Source organism: Microchirus variegatus, assembly GCF_963457635.1.
Source record: "Microchirus variegatus genome assembly, chromosome: 17".
NCBI classification, from domain to species: Eukaryota; Metazoa; Chordata; class Actinopteri; order Pleuronectiformes; family Soleidae; genus Microchirus; species Microchirus variegatus.
In genome coordinates this window covers 19,888,975-19,909,941 of record NC_139818.1, presented here as the reverse complement: position 1 = coordinate 19,909,941, position 20,967 = coordinate 19,888,975, and the positions used below count along the sequence as shown (strand labels likewise).

Genomic DNA, 20,967 nt, shown 5'->3' with positions numbered 1-20,967 from the left:
ACTGCACTGTGAGCGAGCGACTCCGGAGCTGAAGCGGCAGCATTTCCTTTCCTGCGGCGCGTCGCGGCCACTCGTGGCACAAGTTTACCGAGGAAGGACCTGATGGAAGAGAGCCCAAACCCTGCTGCTGCTGCTGCTGCTGCTGCTGCTGAACGCAACCGCGGGGCGCTCTCTGTGAGACATTCGCTGGACCGTTTTACTGCGGCCACTCGCTCCTGAACGCACCATGAGAAGGAGAGGAAAAGCGGCACAGACGTGAGTGTGTTACGCACCAAAGTGCACGTTTTTTTTCCCACATCTTTAATCCACAATATTATTGTTTGCTAACAGTAGGATGGGAGTTCTTTGTGAATGACAGACAAACTTTGTGTGTTTTTTTTTTAAACTTAAATTCTTGTTGCAGCTTAGTAAAACACTAAACCATCCATTTTAAATTTCTGCATTTATTTGGTTCATTACCACTTAACTTTTGAAGTTTACGCACAAGATATTGAACAGATCTCCTTCACTGAGACTGACATCAGACATGATTGGAGATAAAGGCGCATGAACTTAATTACAGCTGCACTTTAAAAGCCACTGTTTCAAGAAAAAAAAATAAATGTCAAGGATGTTTTTATTTCCCACTGTTTTTCCCTCTGTTTTTGCCATCCACACCTCCCATTGATAATTAGAAACCAGTGGCAGAGGCGGCTTATTCACCATTCATGCTTTGGCCTTCATGCTGTGATGTGATGTCATGAAAAGGTCACATTCACACATTGAAAAAAAAACAAAAAAAAAAAACATAAAACATACATGAAGCATGTCAACACAGAGTTTAATGCCTCATCTGATTAGGTTTGAGATTGCTAATCCTTATGAAAACTCGTGCCACAGATTGTTAGGGCAGTGGATTTATGAGTCTGACCTTTGCTCGCCCAGATGTTGTGTTTAAAAAAAAAGAAAAAAAAAAAAAAAGCAGGAGTTATTTACGGCTATAAGTATAATGAGTTGAGGAACACTGCAGGACCTCACCTCCTATAAAGCCCATTGATTTATTGTATTTTCTACACCATATGGCTGCGAGAGGAAGTATACACCATTAGTTAATTACTCGCTTGGTTTTTCTTTTTTCTTTTTTTCTTTTTTGCCAACGAAGCCTTTGAATTGGCATATTTTGGACAGCTCTCGAAAATGTCTGTGTTGTCCTGTGGTGCCCCACCCCGCTGCTGCTGCTGCTGCTGTGTTCACCCCCCACCGCCGCCGCCGCCGCCGCCGCCGTCCTCTTTTACTCAGTCACTAGCAGCTGGCCTTCATCAGCTGGCACACACAAACATTCATGTGCCTCTTCCTCCGTGTCTCATTAGTGTCACGCTCTTTTCTTCTGGGTTGTAATTGTGATGTTAGCCCTCTCCTTAAATCCTCCCTGCATCATCCCTTCCTGGTCTTGTTCACCCCCCCCCCACCCCATTATCTCTCACCCAAATACCAGGCTGGCATGCTTTGTTTGACGGGAAAAGTGCAGCCTTCACAGGAGCATTACGTTACACAGTTGAGGCTGAAATAAGATCTTTTATTTCCCTGCGTTAAGCTGCATCTGCCACGCTTTGTTACTTTCTCGCACTGACACTGTTTTTGCGGAGTGGGGAGGGAGGGGGGGGGGATCTTTGAGAGGTTTTGGCCTTGATGAAGACGTATGGATAAACATCTCAAGTGTGAGGGAGGTGAAACTGCAGCAGCACAGGCTTCTGTGCTGTACATATATCCCCCCCCCCCACACAACACCCCCAGTGGCTTATTCTTGGCGTCTCTTAAACACGACGAGTATTATTGGCTGCATCCCTTCGAAAAAAGTCACCCGTAAACCCGCTCGCACGAACCACTACAGCCACTATACCTCATCTCCTACCACCGCATGTCATGTGATACTTAGAAGTACTTAGAGATCAGTTTCATTTTTTAATCTTGGTAAGCGGACCATGCTCAGTCTCTGCGCATTTTGAAGAAATAAAATAAAGAAGTCAGCTTGAAGTCTGTGTTTCCCCCCTTTTTTTCCCTCTCAAAGACAACAACAGGACGCAGCGTTGTCTGTTTTTGTTTGGCCTCGACGCTGTTCGAAGCGTTCGCATTCATCCCAACAAAGGGATTGGGTGGCCAACACTGATGCGACACTGACTTGAGGAGTTTTTCCTTAAGAGGATTAGTAACGAGATAGGAGGTAGCCCTGATCACCTATTCATGAAGTGTGTTTGGGTTGGTATAGACCTGCCGTTTCCACAGGCTGATACAGAACATGCAGTTCGAGTAGAGCTGCACACACACATACAGTTAGAAGACAATCATCTGGTGATAATGTTTTGATGGATAAAGAGTACTGAAATATTCTACGCAGCTAAAGGTACCACTAGTTTAACAACACAAGAAAAAGTACTGGTCTAAAAATGTACTCAAATGAAAGTGCTGACAAAATAAAATATGTAAATACATAATGTATCAGTCAAAATGGGTCAAAGGTCACAAATGCTTCAACTTTCTTACTCAGGGACATTAATTAGTGCCAATTCACCTGTCCTCATTATTCACCTGTCCTCATTACTCACCTGTCCTCATTACTCACCTGTCCTCATTACTCACCTGTCCTCATTATTCACCTGTCCTCATTATTCACCTGTCCTCATTACTCACCTGTCCTCATCCTTCTCACATGTTCTCATCATTCACCTGTCCTCATCATTCACCTGTCCTCATTACTCGCCTGTCCTCATTCACATGTCCTCATCATTCACCTGCCCTCATCATTCACCTGTCCTCATCATTCACCTGCCCTCATCATTCACCTGTCCTCATTATTCACCTGTCCTCATCATTCACCTGCCCTCATCATTCACCTGTCATCATTCACCTGTCATCATTCACCTATCATCATTCACCTGTTCTCATCATTCTCAACTGTCCTCATTATTGACCTGTCCTCATCATCATTCACCTGTCATCATTCACCTGTCCTCATCATTCCCATCTGTCCTCATAATTCATTCACCTGTCATCATTCACCTGTCCTAATTATTCACCTGTCCTCATCATTCTCATCTGTCCTCATAATTCATTCACCTATCTTCATTCACCTGTCCTAATTATTCACCTGTCATTATTCACCTGTCCTCATCATTCACCTGTCCTCATTATTCACCTGTCCTCATCATTCACCTGTCCTCATCATTCATTCACCTGTCCTCATCATTCATTCACCTGTCCTCATCATCATACATATTTTCACTCAGTAACAGTTGTGATTTAAAACATAGCGAGGTACAGTACTTAAAAAAAAAAAAACATACTTAAGTAAAAGTAAAATTACACTTATTTACTTTTAAAATTACTTTAAAAAGTACACACAAAAAACCTACTCAGTTACAGTAACATGAGTAAATGTAATTTGCTACTTTCATACCTCTGGGTATAGCTGATAATTTTTGCATCTTAATTATCATTTTGTCCAAAGAAATTAATTTAAATCATGACAATTTGATAGTAAGAGTGTTGGGTCAGCAGCAGATGTCAGTGACAGCATAAGTTGACCAACTGTAAAAGTTATAATGGCCACTACAGATAAACGTTGCATCAGAGCAGCAGCCACACACGTTGTTGATGTTGTTTCATGTTGGGTACATTTGGCCTCTCGTGGTGCCACATCACTATGTTAATGTCAGTCTCTGTGCACTGAAATAGCTCTGCACTGCAGGGATGTCAATTATAAAGGAGGCACGGTGAAACCAAAGGCTTTTCCCGAGCTCGTTTATTGTGCTGCTGTGGAGCCAATGTTTGATCTTTTAGGCTCACACAAGTGCAGTTTGACCACTGATGTGCCACTGAAACGGACATCGCTGCATTCCCCCCGCTGCCTTCTCGCAGCAATTAGACAAGCTACTGTACCCGTCATTACATAACAACATGTTTGTACAATTACCCATGGTTTTCTGTGGCAAAAGTTTTTCATCGTAGAGACTGTTTTAAATGTGAGCAGCTAATAACTATAGTGAAATAAATGATGTATACCTTATATGATATTAATGTTGTTGAAAAACAATAATTAAGTTTTCTTCTGGTGGAAAGGGCCAGTGTGTATTTTCATTTAAAGATAATAATTATACTTAAAGTGTACAATCACGTGATTGTATGTGCCTTCTATATTAATTTTGGATGTTTCTACAATAGCCCGCAATGGACAAATTAAATATCGTTTTAGTTTTGACTCTAAGGTTCTCCAACACACTTAATTTTAGTTTAGTTTAACTTCATTTGTGTGTGCAAAAAGGACTAATGACAAACTAGAAAAACTGTAGGAAATAACAAAGAAACAGCATGAAGTATAGAAACAATATAACGAAACAACAAAAAATTAAGAGAACAATTCACAAATCCTATAATTCCACAAATATACTGAACAAAAAAAATGACACAACCTGATTAAATATACTAGTAATAATAATACTACTACATTTTATTTGTAAGTGCTTTTCTAACACTCAATGTTGCTTTACCTGTTAAATAAGAAGATAAATCCGACACACAAAAGTTAAGATAAGATAAGAAACAGACAAATTAAAAAGTGGTTGCCGGGCAACTGAGACTCCACTAACTGCAATGATTGGTAGATGGCGGTAGGTGGCGCCACATGCCAAAACATGATTTCAAAACATAAACATGATTTGCAGTCTGCAAAATATATTATTTTTTAATGCAAATATTTTGGCTGTACTGTTGTTGGTGAGTTCAGTTTGTTATATGAACATTATTCCTGAGTCTCTGTGACATATTAGGAGGATTTTATGGCCAGTTGCTTTAGATTTATTACATAATGCACCTTTAAAGATGGGATTTAAGGTAGACGGTGACGTTATTGTTCGTTATCCTAACACTACAGATCTATTTATGCTTAGATTTAATATAGATTATTAAAAATAATGTGTAAATAATGTAAAAATGGTCAAAATGACCACAACCGCTGCTAACAGGACCTTGTGTTGTTGTTCTTTACCTCACAGACTCAACAGTTACTGGGGAGGCTGATGTGGACTTCACCCCGCAAACCCAGCTGGTCATTCCCGGAGCGCGCTCATGTTTCACAATGCTCCTACCTGCAGACTGGCTGCTGCGCCACTCGGTGGTCATGTGTTTGCTGCTGCACAGCCTGGTGCTCATGACCTTCTGCTTCCACCACGCCGCCACCAGCTGCTCCAAGAGCTGCTACTGCTCTGAGAGCGAGAGCGTCGGCAAGACGGTGCGCTGCAGCAACCTGCAGCTCACGGAAATCCCGCAGGACATCCCCAATGACACGCGACGCATCTACTTGGACTTTAACCTCTTCACGACAGTCCCGACCAACGCCTTCGTGGGTTTGCCTCATCTGGTCGAGCTGGATCTATCGCACAATGAACTGAGTCAGTTAGAACCCGGCGCGTTCAGAGGCCTGGGCTCCTCGCTGCAGTTCCTGGACCTTTCCTCCAACAAGTTGGTCAAGTTTAACGCCGAAGCCTTCGAGGGCCTGCGGGCTCGCGCCAATCTCACCAACAACCCGTGGCTCTGCGACTGCAACTTGCAGATGGCCATGCCGCGCGTCGACCTGGAGCCCGTGTCGCTCACAGGCATCGTGTGCCAGACGTCAGAGCCCGAGGACATCGGGGTCCAAGGACTCGCCTTCCTGTTGGCACCGGACATAGACCTGTGCGTGGTGATGAAGAGGACTACAGACGTAGCCATGCTGGTGGTCATGTTCGGCTGGTTCACCATGGTCATCTCCTACCTGGTCTACTACGTCAGGGCGAACCAGGAGGACGCCCGCAGACATTTGGAGTATCTAAAGTCATTGCCCAGAATACAAGGCAAGTCAGAGGAGTCTTCTACGATTAGCACGGTGGTTTAGGAGGAACCGGGGGGGCTACACGTTGGACCTGAAGTTGTTCGGATGGAGCGTTTGAATCCGTAGCGCCGCCCGTCAGGCCCGTCAGTCTCAGACAGCTGTCACGGCGCCAAGGTGGGCAAGGAGACACACACACGCCTGCACAGGAAAAACCAGGCCAATGCAACCTAGCCCAGATGAATAATTCATCATTCAGAAGCCCATTAGGAATTTCTGCTAATGGTCCAGTCTGTGCACTAAGGGAGTGCAAAAAAAAAAGAAAGAAGCAGATGCGTGTTTTTGGTGAACTCCAAATACGGGATACAAATGGGATTTATCCAGTGGTGCATGCACCTCCTCACACACACACACACACACACACACACAATTCAGGACATAACGTCAAACAGCAATATGAGTAGACTTTAACGGCAAACACAACAGTGAAGAACATTGTGCTCAGTATTCCATTGAAATCCTTACAGTATTCTCTATAAATCATGTTTTCCAACTAAATCGTTGGGTTTTGGATTTTTTTTGGGGGGGGGGGGGGTGTGTTTCACAGAAAATGTGGGATCGGACTCTCGGTAGTGGAGGAGTTATTGTACCAGAGCTCCGTTCTGATGAGCTCAACAAACCTGCAGGGTCAGGGAACTTTCTTTTTACGCTAAGGGTATTTGACAGCGAACCTCTGCAGGCGGACTCTGACTAACCTGTGGGTTTCCTTAAATGATTTATACGTTGCACACTGTGCGTAAAAGAGACATTACTTTTAATCCGCCGGGGTTTGACAGGCGTGCGCATGTCATCCCCATTAAAAGTTAAAGTCCATATACGCTTTAACGCCGCGTCAGCAGGTTTTTTCTGAAGAGGAAAGGAACGCAAAACCCTTGTCGCGGTTTCGGGGGCCTAATGGAAGCATGACTGTGCAGAGCCATTCCACTTAACGCCTATATACCTGATACCAGAAACACTCGGCCGCTCTGGGATTACACGTTAGCATAATATGCAAATGTTGACATGTCAGTCTTTTTTTTTTTTTTGTCACCAGCCAATAAACCTGTAACCAATAATATCATCCACCAACATCAGTGTGGATCTGAGCGGAGCTTCATGAAATACAAACAGAGAGACTTTAATAGAGGCAGAGACGTCTAATGAAAACAAGTGTTTCGTAGTTTTATATTGTCGTCTAAAGCCCATGAGCAAACATTCATCGCTTTCACCTCTTCGCCCGCAGTTAATTAAAGGAACACAGTGGAATCCCTCATGGTCAGCGCGGGGTTATCCAGAGAAAGCATCCGTGCTGTTATTCATTCTCTCTTATGTCCTCCTAATAGGCACCCATGCTGCCTCTGGGAGCCATTTTGCTGTAATGCAGTCACTCCCGTGGGCTTTTTCCCAAATCGCATTTACGGACCATTTTAAAGAGCTGCCTCAGAAATGCAGAGCTCCCGTTTCACCTGAACATGCCACAGAGGAAGATGAATTTGTTCCTCTTCTGATGAAATCATCGATGCAAATTGAGACCGAGGGGGGGAAAAAAAGGGTGGAGGGGGGGGGGGATATACTCGAGTCGAGACGTAATGTAATCCACACCAGACGAGGCCTTTTCCACGGGGCGAGGTAACCCAGCGCTGTCCTGAATAATGAAATCAGATGTTTAAGATGTGGGAAATGATTTGTCAACAAGGGTTTCCCCTCTGTCAGAGCAGAGCAGAGACAAATATATGATTTATGACGGCCATGAATAAAACGAGCAGAAAGTCTGGGAATGCACCCATCAATATATGTGACCCAGGGAGACATATGCCCTCCTCTGTGCTGCCTGTTTTAACTGTAGCTTGGGTAACAGCTGCTCAGTGAGAGTCCAGAGAACACAACCTCATTTCCAAACTACCACTGACCCAAAGGAAGCACTTGGTTTGATATTTTGGGAAATTTGATTCTTCCCGCCTTTCTGCGAGGAGTTTCCTCCCACATTCGAAAAACGTGCAAGATGCGGATTAGGTAAATTGCCTTTTGCCCTTAAGGCCCTGGTATAATCATGTGTCAGGATCCTGTAGTATCTCACTTCACCATCGGGTGGGGGTACAAGTATAGATGCAGGGATTAGGCCAAAGAAGAAAAGAACGATGCTACAGCTCCCTCGGACACGTCTGGGTCACAGCTGACAGGTGCGTCGGGCAGGGGAATCGGGGTGTCAGCTGGTTCAAGGATCGAATAATTGTCCTTGCCGATGACTTCTTCTGTTGTCGAAATGCTTAGTGAGCGGGGCGTGAGAATACTCCACCTACTGGGGTGGGGTGGAAGTTCAGTTTGCACAACCAATGTGCTCTTTGCGAGGGGTTCCAAAATCTGTGCAGTGGCTAGCATTGTTGCTTCACAGCAACAAGGTCAACAGTTTGGATCCTAGTTCAACTAATGTTCTACCTATAGGCGTGTGGGTTCTCTTCAGGTTCTCTAGTTCCCTCCCACAGTCCGGAAGCATGCAATCCTTTCATAGATACATACATCTTCCAGCATAATATGTCCACCTATCCATCTATCCTTCTATCATAGCTATCAAAGATGTCAAAGGTCAAGGTTAAATACAACTGCGTAACTATATCTGAACGAAATACTGAACACAATATTGGCCCTCATACTCTTAGAAATAAGGGTTCCAAAAGTGTTCTTCTACAAGGGCTGAGGTTCTACCTGGAACCATTTGCTTCTGAAAAACCCATTCCTGAAGGTTAGGGTTAGGGTTGAAGGTAAGGATAACCTTAACCCTTTTCCAAAAGGGTTCCAAGTGGAACTTTTATAAAAAGGTTCTAACTGGGGACAAAAAGGGTTCTCCTATGAGGACAAGCCGAAGGGTTCTACTTAGCACTTTTATTTCTAAGAGGGTACGCTCAGTATTAGCTGTATTCAAATATGCATCCACTTGCTAATTTCCCTGTTTCCGTGCTCCAAGTGTTGTTAGTTTGACAGAAAACAATGATAATGGTGAAGCCAGGGTTACACAGCCTGTTGAAATAAGTGGGAGATTCAGTGGTACAGAGAAGCAGATGGTAAGCCCCTCTCTGACATTTACACACACACACACACACACACACACTGATATCAGAGTCTCATGGTGGTTTTGAAAGCAGCCACTGTTAAGGGAGCTTCACCACTGGAGAGCAGATAAACACAAACCTAGTAACAAACCACAATGTGTGCTTGCGTGTTTCTTTCAGCTAATGTATGTGAGCGAGCGCGTTCTTTTGTTCACCTCTATGTACGACAGGTGTGCGCACGCTGGGAGCGAGGGCACTCGGTAACGAAACACCATGCGGGCACACATACTGTACAAACATCACTTTGAGGTTCATTTAAATTGCAGGGGCCAGCTCGGCCTGCCCCGCCCCGCCCCCCCCCCGCTCCCTCGGACACGTTACACTGGTGTGAGCATTACAACTGCTGGGTAATGGGACACAAAGTGGGGGATAAGGTGACGCATCCAATCCCACAGAGCGCAGCCCGCTCCGGGATTGGGTTGCAGGTGAAAATGTTTCCAAGCTGCGAGATCACATGGGGCCTCCCGGGCAAGGGCCTATGTATATGTGTGTGTGTGTGTGTGTGTGTTCTTGTATTCGCGGCATACTGAGGACCAGTGAGGGTTTTTAACCAACAAAGTGAGGTCATTTTTACGGAGTGAGGACATTTTGGCCGGTCCTCACTTTGTTTTCATTGAAATCACTTCCTTAGGTTGCTATAACATGCTATACTAAATTTGTCACAAAAAAAAAAAAAAAATCTAATTTTGGACGACATAGTATAGTATGAAGTTTTTGTCAAATTTTGGATAAAAAATTTGGGGTCAAATTTTTTTTTAATTTTGGACGACATAGTATAGTATGACGTTTTTGTCAAATTTTGGACCAAAAAAAAAAAAAAAAATTTGAAAAAGTGTTCCAGCCCTTTTTGCTCTGCGGCTCCACCTGCAGACATTTTATGGTACTGCAACCAGTAGTTCTATATAGATGTCATTCATGAAGTAGATATTTGTATGTGTTGATTTATAAAGTGGAAATGCTGGTCCTCAGTATGCAGCAAGTACAAGAATGTGTATGTGTTGTGTGTGTGTGTGTGTGTGTGTGTGTGTGTGTGTGTGTGTGTGTGTGTGTGTGTGTGTGTGTGTGTGTGTGGGCCGCCTACGTCCATCATCTCTAAGTGACACCGAAGACGCAGCGCTTCTACGGAAGTGAACGACGACGACATGATTTAGGTGAGTGTCAGTATTCCAGAGTTGGTGTCTCCTTTTTGCAGTGTCCTCCCGGAGAAGAAACACTGTGTTCACTTGGTGTAAGACAGCGCCCCCTGCTGTGTGTTTACGTGTGAGGGGAAAAATAAAATGCACCTTTTTGCAGGAGGTGGAAGACAACAATTACAGTGGTTAAAGGGGGGATTATAAGTGTAGCCATCATCCATATTAATCTACAGCCTGATATTGGCACCAGATTATCACAGAATAAATCAGCTGTGTTGATAATCCAACAATGCAAATGTGCACAAATTGCCTCACTCTCTCTTGCATTGTCGAACTTGTATCAACTTCCTGTTCATTTTCACACCATTTAGCAACTTCTGCGCATCACTAGTACGTTTATTTTTCACAAACACTTCTGCAAAAACATCAACGGTGACTAAGTGAGACGTTCATTGACTTAAATATTTACTTTTGAGAGGTATGCTCGGGATTTTGAGCAAGATATTTCAAATATTAGGGATGATATAAGATCTGCACTTACATATTTACATACTTGATATTATACACTCTTAGAAATAAAAGTGCTAAGAATATAAGGTTCTTTGGCTTGTCCTCATAGGAGAATTATTTTTGGCTCTTTTGGAGGGTTCCACCAAGAACCCTTTTAAAACCCTTTATTCGGGAAAGGAGTTTTAAAGGGTTCTCTGGGTCAAAATGGTTCTTACTGGAACCATTAGTGTTACCAAGAAGAACCCTTGAAAAACCCTTTCTTCGGGAAAGGGTTTTTCAGAGATAATGGTTCCAGGTAGAACCTCAGCCCTTGTAGAAGGACACTTTTGGAACCCTTATAAGAGTGTACTTCAATACACAGATCAGTGTACATGTATTATAATCATTCAGTTATATGGAAATGTATCTATTCATGTGAATTAATGTGAGAATTGACAGGTTTCATGAAAATGATAAGCCGTGTGTTCATAATCATCATGTGGACACATGCATTTGTTGTTTTACTTACCAATAAAGGCAAAAAGGCTTCACATTCAAGGTTTTAAACTGACATAAACTTTCATCTAAAGCAGGGTTTCTCAGTGTCCTGCATGTTTTAGATGTTTTTTCTTGCTCAAACACCTGATTCAAATGCTCTGCTGAAGCCTGATGATAATGAGCCCTTTATTTGAATCAGGTGTGTTGGAGCAGGGACACGCATCTAAAACATGCACGACCGAGAGTGAGGAACCCTGATCTAAAGGAAAGCTGAGCATCATGAATATTTGCAATATTTTGCCATGAATCAGCTCTTGAGTAACATCCACTCACTGTTTGAGAGTTCCAGTTCCCCTCGTTCCAAGAAAACCACATTTTCTCAGGCCCAGTAGATTTCAGCGTAAGAACATATTTTGCACCTCTGTGGGATTCATCATTTCCTGAGAGACGGAGAGGAAAAACGGATAAGTCAAAACAGTTTCCACCCGGACGTCCGTGCGAATGAGTCGTATCGTCCTCTTTAGGAAACATCCTCTGAATCAACGCCGCAAAAAAAAAATTACAATAAAAAATGCTTTGTGAGCGAATCAGTGAGTGAACAGCAACTCGTGGTATTTCAGACAGCAGATGTTTCTGTTTTTCTGATCCGTGTTACCATTTAGACGACCCAAAAACGTGTTTTTGTTCAAGATTACTCGACCAATATAAAAGATTTCTGGATAAACTTTAAAGCCTTAATTTGGGTCATTTTATGCTCATTTTGTTTTTTGAAAAGGGCTGTCTACATGACGTTTAATGACTTTCTCTTGGATAATCCAATTTCAAAAAGAAGCTGTATGTCACTTCTTTACAGAGTTAAAGGTGCAGTATGTAATAAATCTTAAGCAACTGGCCATAAAATCCTCCTAATATGTCACAGAGACTCAGGAATAATGTTCATATAACAAACTGAACTCACTAACAACAACAGTACAGCCAAAATATTTGCATTAAAAAATATATATTTTGCAGACTGCAAATCATGTTTATGTTTTGAAATCATGTTTTGGCATGTGGCGCCACCTACCGCCGTCTACCAATCACTGCAGTCAGTAGAGTCTCAGCTGCCGAGCAACCACGGGTTGCCAGTGACGTCAGAAAACGAAACCTAAAAGACCTCGGTATTTTGAATTTGAACGTAGTAACCGTTTTTGGCCACATTCTTACATATGGCGCCTTTAAACATACAGCAACATAGAAGGGATAAATCATCAAATCATTGAAAAACATAAAAGTAAAACAGTAAAATAGGAACATAATAAAATAGTAAAATGGTAAAAATCTAGATAGAAAGTGAGAGAATGAAGAAGTAACCTATACTTTTTGTTTTCAGTGCATATTAACCAATGGTAAATTGCCGTGGGAATAATACACAACTCCTTATATGGACATCCTGGTGGTGTGTGTGTTTATAGGTCACATTCAGGCTTTAAAAAAATGCATTTCTTAAATGTCATTGACACAAATTTACGATTAATTCTATATCACATGTTTAGTAGTGATATAGAGTAGCGATATCTTGGTGAAGTCACAAAATTAGACCACTTTTTCTTTTCTTTTTGCTCGTAAAAGCGAGCCAAAATTCCAAAATTTTGCTCAGGTGTGTTTATATAGATAAGATTGCCTATAATGTTATGTTAAAAAAAAAGGATATAAGACACTTTATATTGCACATTCTTATAGTTTCTGTATATAGTGTATGTTTTAACACAGTAATGCAGTCCAAAAGCTCTGTGTTCTAAGGGTTAAAACACACCCTCCACATTTCCACGGACCACAGATACAGTGCATCACACTAACTCCAACAGTATCCCTTCCACTCGGCGCTCCGACAGCATTGTTGCAAGGCGCGCGCACAAAAGGTGACACACTGTGTTACACTCCGCATCGAATAAACCTGCGCGTTTGTTCGCCGGGCGGCTCGCTGACAGAGGCCTCGGAGCGCGGCCTCAGCAGTGAATAATGGCGTCCTTTCATGTGCAGGATTGACTGGAGATCAGACCAGTGTGGATTTCAGGGATCAGATTTGACAGCTTCACTTCGCAGTCTATCGAGCATGGCCAGATGTAACGTAGCTACAGAGGCTGATCAAGGGGCCTCGTGTCAGAGCGCGAGGCAAACCGATCTCCTACAATGGAGGAACACGAGTGACCTTTAAGGTGATTACACAACCCCGGCGTAATAGTTTAGGGACTTTTGAAATGAGGATTTAACAGATAATTGGACCAGGTAACATAATAGGTGGTGTGAATGTGCAGGGGAAAAAAAAAGAAAAAGATGCTTTTTTTTTTTTTCACCTTCTTGCCAAGAGTTAGATGAGAACAGGGTTGCCAATTTCCTGATAAGAAAATAAGGAACAGGAGGTTTTAAAATGAATGAATAAAACCCCACACAATTTCACTTTCACAGTTGAGTAAAAGATGCAGTTTCGGAATTTAGCAATCGATCATTGTCAGTGCCTGCTTAGCAATGCAAAGCAATGGAGTACTCCAGTAGTACTCCGTCTACTAGCACCTACAGGCATCAACTATTGCACTACAGCAATGAGAACGCCCAAGAGCTCTCATTGATTTGTATTGCAAAGCAAGCATCATTTGTAACTGTTCCGCATTTGTTAGAGTGCCTGCTTAGTAACACACAGCAATGAGAACTCCCTAGAGTTCTCCACTGATTTGCATTGAAAAGCAAGCATCTATTATAACTGTTCTGCATTTATTAGAGTGCTTGCTTAGTAACGCACAGCAATGAGAACTCCTGAGAGTTCGCCATTGGTTTGCATTGCAAAGCAAGCATCTATTATAACTGTCCTGCATTTATTAGAGTGCCTGCTTTGCAATACAAACCAATGAGAACTCCCTAGAGTTCTCCACCAGTTTGCATTGCAGAGCAAGCATCTATTATAACTGTGCTGTGTTTATTAGAGTGCCTGCTTTGCAATACAAACCAATGAGAACTCCCTAGAGTTCTCCACCAGTTTGCATTGCAGAGCAAGCATCTATTATAACTGTGCTGTGTTTATTAGAGTGCCTGCTTTGCAATACAAACCAATGAGAACTCCCTAGAGTTCTCCACCAGTTTGCATTGCAGAGCAAGCATCTATTATAACTGTGCTGTGTTTATTAGAGCGCCTGAAGTCTGTACAGAACTCTCCAACGCTAACACACTTCCAGCTGAGCTGAGTAAGCAAAGGGAGCTGAAGTTCAGGACTGAGCACAAACCAAAGCTTTTCAGACAAGCAATCTATAGAAATCACTCAGAGAGTGCAAACTTTTGCCAAGGCCGCTCGCTGATGTACTGTATATTCACCAAGAAATAAAGAGAGGAAAGAATCTTCTTTAGTGTCAGTATACAGACGAAATCGCACAGTGAAATTTCGAGGTCAGACGGAGGGCCCATCAGAGCCACAATGGACCAACCAGTCTTATATAATAAAGTACCTTAAAGGGATACGAAAGTCGTTTCTTACCAGAAAATGTCTTTGGGTAGAAGTTGAAGTCACTTTTTATAATACATTTACTGTACTTAAGTATCAAAAGTACTTTAATGTGTTTGTTTGCCTTTAATTAAAACAATACATGTGAGATTTGTGTCTCGCTGGAGAAAGACCCTGAGCAAAGTGAGCCCTCCAAATTTATACCTGAGCAACTCCCTTTTGCATTCCTCCAATAGACAAAGGGTCTGCCATTGAAGGCGGTGTTTTCACACCTCTCTGTCTACTGGAGGTATCGGGGCGGCGACTCCCTGCGGATGTTGTAGGAAGGTGTCAGTTCAGGCTAGACACAATACACAATATACAAAACACTATACACAAAGGACCTGGCATTCTGTACTGGGCAGGTCTAGGGTGATGGGCAGTTTAATAACAGAACCTTGTTATTAAAGTAACTTTTACTCTCAGTAAAGTTTAAAGCTACTTTTTTACTTTAACTTGAGTGCACATTTACTTGTAGTTGAGTAAAATGTTATAAAAAAAAAAGTGGTACTTTAACTTTTTAAATCTCCTTTTAGATTTTATATTCTGCGAGAAGGTGAAGAGGTTAATTGTTAGCCAGACATAGACATGAAATCCACCAGATGGCACCCTGGTATCTAAGACTTGTTCTCTTCTCTCCTCACTGTGTGTTTGTACAGTTACAATAAATCCAGTGGACCCTGTTATTCTAGCTATATAACTACAGAAAGGTCTGCTGAGTGCAGGTTAAAAGCAGCCATTTTTTTGTGATTTCATCCACTACCGTTCAAATTTGGTTGTGTTTTCCATTAAAAGTCACACTTTTATTCATCAAAGGAGTTGCAAAATGAATAGAAAATATAGTCAAGACGCTGACAAGATTAGGAATAATGATTTTTATTCAAAATAATAATAATTTGTTGTGTTTCAGCTGTGCTAGCATAATTACACAAGGGTTTTCTATCCATCCAATAGCCTTCTAATGCGATTGAAATGGGCCTCTATACACCTATGTACATATTCCATTAAAAACCAGACGTTTGCAGCTAGAACAGTTGTTTACCACATTAACAATGTATAGAGTGTATTTCTGATTCATTTAATGTTATATTCATTGGAAAAAAGTGCTTTTCCTTCAAAAATAAGGACATTTCTAAGTGACCCCAAACTTTTGAACAGTAGTGTACATGTGAAACAAAAAAGCTGCAAGTCACTCTTAAGTAAAAAATAAATGGAAAAAAAAAAAAAAATCAGATGACCCAAAAACACTCAGAATGACAACACACATCCACACACACGCACACACGCACACAAAACAAAGACATTTAAATCCCACTTTTATTAGTTTCAATTTCATTCACTGTAACTGCAGTCAGAGGAAGTTTATAAATGACTCTGAGATGTTTTTTGTGCAACAGAGCGACAGAGAAACGCCGTTGCATCAACGAAGAAAATAGTAAAACGAGGTAATAAAAGGAATTCCACTTCCCAAAACGAAACTCATGAATGACGTCACTCTGGAGGTTTTCAGTGAAATTTAGATTGCAATATAAGACACAAAAACTTTACTCACGCTTCTTTATTTTCTTTCTATTTCACTCTTATTTACTTCTGTGTGAATTCTTGCATAATTAAGATAAATTATTATGTTTCAGAAACAGTGAACAATATGTTTTTATAATAATAATAATAATAATGCATTAGGTTTATTTATCACATTATTAAATTCAACATTTAACTATATAGAAGCAACTTTTTCATCATAAATGTTATTTTGTTGTGAACTATTATATAATAATATCATTAATAAAATAGAACCTTTCATAGCATACAGGGATTGCAGCTCAGTTGTGCTTCACAATAAAAGTTAAAAAGCAAATACAACGATAAACACAAAATAAAACAAAAGACGGAAATATAATACAACAAATGTGGAATAATGATATAGATTTTTTTTTTACAATTTTATTTATTTAATTAATGTCACATTTCATGAAAATGTGACATTTAATAATATCTAAGCTTGTTTGTCTAATGCCTGTTTTTGTTATTTACAATTCACTTACTTTTGTTGTGAACTGTACATCAAAACTATGTACATTTTACTTTGAAATGGTATGCAACATAATCCTGAATATTTATTTGATTTTTAATGGCAATGTCACGATGGACTATCAAGATATAATTAGAATTTCTAATGAGTAAAGAGTTATTTTTCCAACCCCAAAAAAAACTGTGGGGGCATTTTTCACTTGACCAGACTAGAAGTTCACTGAACTCCGGGTTATTTTGAGGTTGAGGCCCCTGGTGAAGATAATGACCCAAGGAAAATATGTTTATATATTTTTGTATATATATATATATATATATATATATATATATATATGTACACATACATACATATATATATATATGATTCAGACACACATGCAAATTTAGGATTAATTATCACTTGAGCAGACTAGAAGTTCACTTAACTCCGGGTTATTTTGATGTTGGGGCCCCTGGTGTAGATTATGAAATATGTTTATATATTTTTGTATATATATATTTATATATGTGTATATATATACATACATATACATATATATATGTATATACACATACATATATATATACATATACATACAACATATATACATATATATGATTCCGACACACACCGCAATTTAGGATTAATTAATTAAATAAACAAATAGCTCAAATTGTGTGGGAAACTTTTTCAAGCCATTTTCAATCAAACATGTGTTAAACTTATGAAAATGTGACATGTCGGGGCATGATTCATTCATTCATTCATTCATTCACTCGATCAACTACTTCTACAAGTGATTAAAAAAAAGAAAAAAAAAAGTCTACATATAAACGTGTGAATTTCACAGAAATCTTCCTCGTGTAATAGTGAGAGTCACAAATACTGGGAAATCCCTGTATAGGCGACTATAAGTGGCCTCTAAATCACGACTGGAGGTCAAACACTTTGAAAGACATTCCCTACAGAGGCATGAACATCCTGATTGGTGAGTAGTGAGGTCACGCTGGTTAAAAAACTCTGCTTCCCTTTTCCTTTTTGCTGATCATCTTCAGACACAAACCTTATGGAGACAGAGGGAAAGAAAGACAACAGAACACTGACAGTTCTTTTTAAAAAAAAATGCTTGATTTTAATCCATAAAAACCAAAACATCTGTGGCTGCTCTTACAGGAATAGTTGGTCAGTACAAGTTTGATCTCTAACTGTCAGATTTTGGGTATTTTTTACTTTTTTTTTTTTTTTTTTTTAAACTTGTGGGGTTACTTGTGTCTCAGTGGTTTCACATTGCAGTGACTATTCTGAACTCATGCAGCATGGTTCAGTATTTAGCCTGAAGGGGATGGAACATGGCCAGTGCTGCCTTCTCCCACAGGAGCGCAGAGGAGCGCAGAGGAGAGGGGGGAGAGAGAGAGGGAGAGCCGGGCTTTTGTTCTCCTCCTCCGCTCCACACACACACACACACACACACACACACACACACACATATTGTGCTGGATGTAGACGGACCGGACTCTCACACGCTCTGATTTCCTCGCAGTTGTCGCCATTCCCTGCCTCATGGCCAGCCTGGGCCGCAGCGCGCCGCTGCCCGCCGAGAGCGGCGACGACGACGACGCACTTGTTGCGGGCCCCGCGTTCCAGGAGGCGGTGGAGCGGAGCCGCAGCCTGACACAGAAGATCCTGCTCGCCATTCCCGACACGCACAGCTCCTGCATCCACACGGAGGTGAGACACGCACACGCACACGCACGCACACGCAGCGTCAACGCGTGAGGTTTGATTCTGTCAAAAGTGCTGCGTAATGGGCATGACTGAGCGTGTTTATTGGTGCAGAGCCAGTCCAAGAAGACTAAGCGGATTAAGCAGCTGCTTTGGGCCCCCCCTGTAATGTATTAAATAAATCTCTTTAGATATATTTAGATATATACATAGGGTTAAGCTTTAAGTTATTTGGTTTTAGTTTGGAGTTGAAGATTTGCTAATTTGGTGCACATTTGTTCCAACTGTTGTACTTGTTTAATTCCAAAAACAAACCAGAGTGACACTACATAGATGGTAGTCGATTGGGACGGATCACCTCCCCCCCCTCTAAATCAAATTCAGTTTAGAGCCCCATAAAGGTGTTGCTGTCCATTTGTTGTCCATTTGTTACTAAATGATGACACAGCGGAAATCACTGAATATCAGGGGAAATGAAATATAAACTCACTCCCAGTTCTCAGTGACAGCACCGATCTGTGATTTATTTCCAGACTAAATGTCATTTTTATGCTTCCATGTGGGCATGAGTGATATTTATCATAATTATCTTGATTAAAAGTTCAACATTGACACGTATGTTACACATAATTCCCCAAATATACCTGTATTTGCACCATGCATCAATATACTGTGCACTAGTTTGACATTTTTCTTAACATATAAACCCATTATTTGGAGCACAAGATGAATCACCATATATAGACTATAATAACATTGACCTAGGACTGTGGCTGTTTCTACTTATACTCAAGAGGAAAGAGTCATTTTTTACATAAATAAACAAGCATTTACAAGCGGATGTTTGTAGCTGCAGTCAACTCACCATGACATCATTATGTTATCTGTCGCCTGCAGACTCTGCAGCTGAATTCCTCCGAAAACGCAAAGCTGGAGATAATGGCGAGGAACATTGGCATCCCCTCTGCTCCTGTGCTCAGAGCCTTGTCTGAAAACTTCACTCTGGTAAGCCTCGTCCGTCCAGAATAAATAATATTTATAAATTATAAATATATAAAAAGAGACCAGGACCAATGTGTTTCAACTCTTTTCCTCCAGAGGACCTGTCTGAGGAACATGACCGACGGTCTCCAGCTGCACCGGGCTTTACTGAGCGCCGTCTCCGAGCGGCTGCAGGACAAATTGACCGGGCTCATGTCGGACGCCAAGGATCTCGCGATCCAGATCAACAAGGTAAGAGAAACGGCTCAAAAATCACCGCACTCTCCTTCAACTATTAAAGGAATAATTTTACGTGCCCAACAGTGACACTTGGAGGGATCATCCCTATGGTCCCACGGGGTCCTATGTTCCCCGCTTTCCCCCAAAAGGGAGCTTCCGTTTCTCAGTTATTACTCGCGTTACAGTTACGGTTATGGTAACGGGTAAGGTTAGGGAAAGGCACAGGGTTAGGGGATATAGCACATTGTCACGTGACCCCAGCTCCATCGCAAAAATTACGTTCTAAAACATACAAAAACATTGTGCATTAGTTTTAGTAGCTTTCAGTACGAAACTTTAATGCAAATTATGGTGGAAAAAAATAATCCCTATATATAATTGGACATAGGTACGCTCCCCACTTGGTCCTGTTAGCGTAACCGTTAGCAAAGATGGCAGACATTGTTTACATTCTGGGGACGAGGTCCCATCCCCCTACTGGTGGGTCTAAAAAGTGCGCAATTAGCGTCGCTAGCGGACCAAGCGTCACTGGTGGGCATGTGCCAGAAAAAAGATATCTCTCAACACAGGGGAAACTGAGGTTGGGAAGCACAATTTTAAAAAAATTCAATACTAGCCCTATTCTAGCAATACAAAAATTAAATGCAAACCAGTGAAGAATTCCTTTAAGCTTTTTTTTTTTTAATATATCGTGATTTTCTTGCTCCTCAGATGCAGAAAATAGCCTACAAAGAGGACACGGTGCTGCCCACGTCGACGTCAGTGCCGTTACAGCTGCAGGGGGAATACGAGGTTCAGGTGGCAGCTCACCTGATCCTGGTTCAGCTCCAGGCGTTTGGACGGGACATGGAACGCTGTCTCAGGACGCTGGACGCCAGCGACGACGAGAACACGGAGAGCTGACAGATAACCGTCCTAACGTAACTGCTTTAGGCTTCTTCTTTTTTATTTGACAGAAAATTAACTTATGCTGCCATTTTTTTGTTATGGCATTAATTTATTTTTTTGCTAAAAATATTTAATATTTTTTTATCTATCTATCTATTACTATTTAAGTATTTATTTGTGTATTTGGATGCTGCAGCTATTTATGAACAAACCCGATCCTTGACATGTTTTTGATGAATGTTAAATGAATGTACTTTGTTTTCACAATAATTCTCTCACAAACTATATATATATACATACATGTATGTATACATATACATATATATACACACACACACATATATATTTATGGACTGATTTGCATAAAATACCTATAATTAATCTTAATAATGACATAATTAAACTGGTTAATGGTAGATCACACGTTGAGCAGAACACAAACAAATTCCCCTGCTGTTTTTCACCTTTGTGATTATGTCTTGCGATAATGTAATACATGGAGTGCACGA

The 20,967-nt window shown here is 41.2% G+C and overlaps 2 protein-coding genes across 2 annotated transcripts; both read left to right on the top strand.

Moving 5' to 3' along the window:
• Positions 1-5,110: 5,110 nt before the first annotated feature.
• Positions 5,111-5,905, top strand: lrrc3ca (leucine rich repeat containing 3Ca; the record flags this gene model as incomplete). The annotated part of the gene is made up of 1 exon (XM_083904042.1): positions 5,111-5,905. One exon carries the CDS (start codon positions 5,111-5,113, stop codon positions 5,903-5,905), a length of 795 nt encoding a protein of 264 aa, XP_083760168.1.
• Positions 5,906-18,054: 12,149 nt separating this feature from the next.
• csf3a (colony stimulating factor 3 (granulocyte) a) lies at positions 18,055-20,689 on the top strand. The gene is made up of 4 exons (XM_083903926.1): positions 18,055-18,355; positions 19,247-19,354; positions 19,448-19,582; positions 20,282-20,689. The coding sequence occupies exons 1-4, from the start codon at positions 18,188-18,190 to the stop codon at positions 20,471-20,473; spliced, it is 603 nt and encodes a 200-aa protein (XP_083760052.1). The 5' UTR covers positions 18,055-18,187; the 3' UTR covers positions 20,474-20,689.
• Positions 20,690-20,967: the final 278 nt, after the last annotated feature.

What these genes read in the sequence shown, in the direction of transcription:
- csf3a (XM_083903926.1), top strand. Translation starts at nt 18,188, where the DNA reads ATGGCCAGCCTGGGCCGCAGCGCGCCGCTGCCCGCCGAGAGCGGCGAC. An exon ending in TGTCTGAAAACTTCACTCTG is followed by an intron (nt 19,355 to 19,447) that starts GTAAGCCTCGTC and finishes CTTTTCCTCCAG; the next exon opens with AGGACCTGTCTGAGGAACAT. An exon ending in TCGCGATCCAGATCAACAAG is followed by an intron (nt 19,583 to 20,281) that starts GTAAGAGAAACG and finishes CTTGCTCCTCAG; the next exon opens with ATGCAGAAAATAGCCTACAA.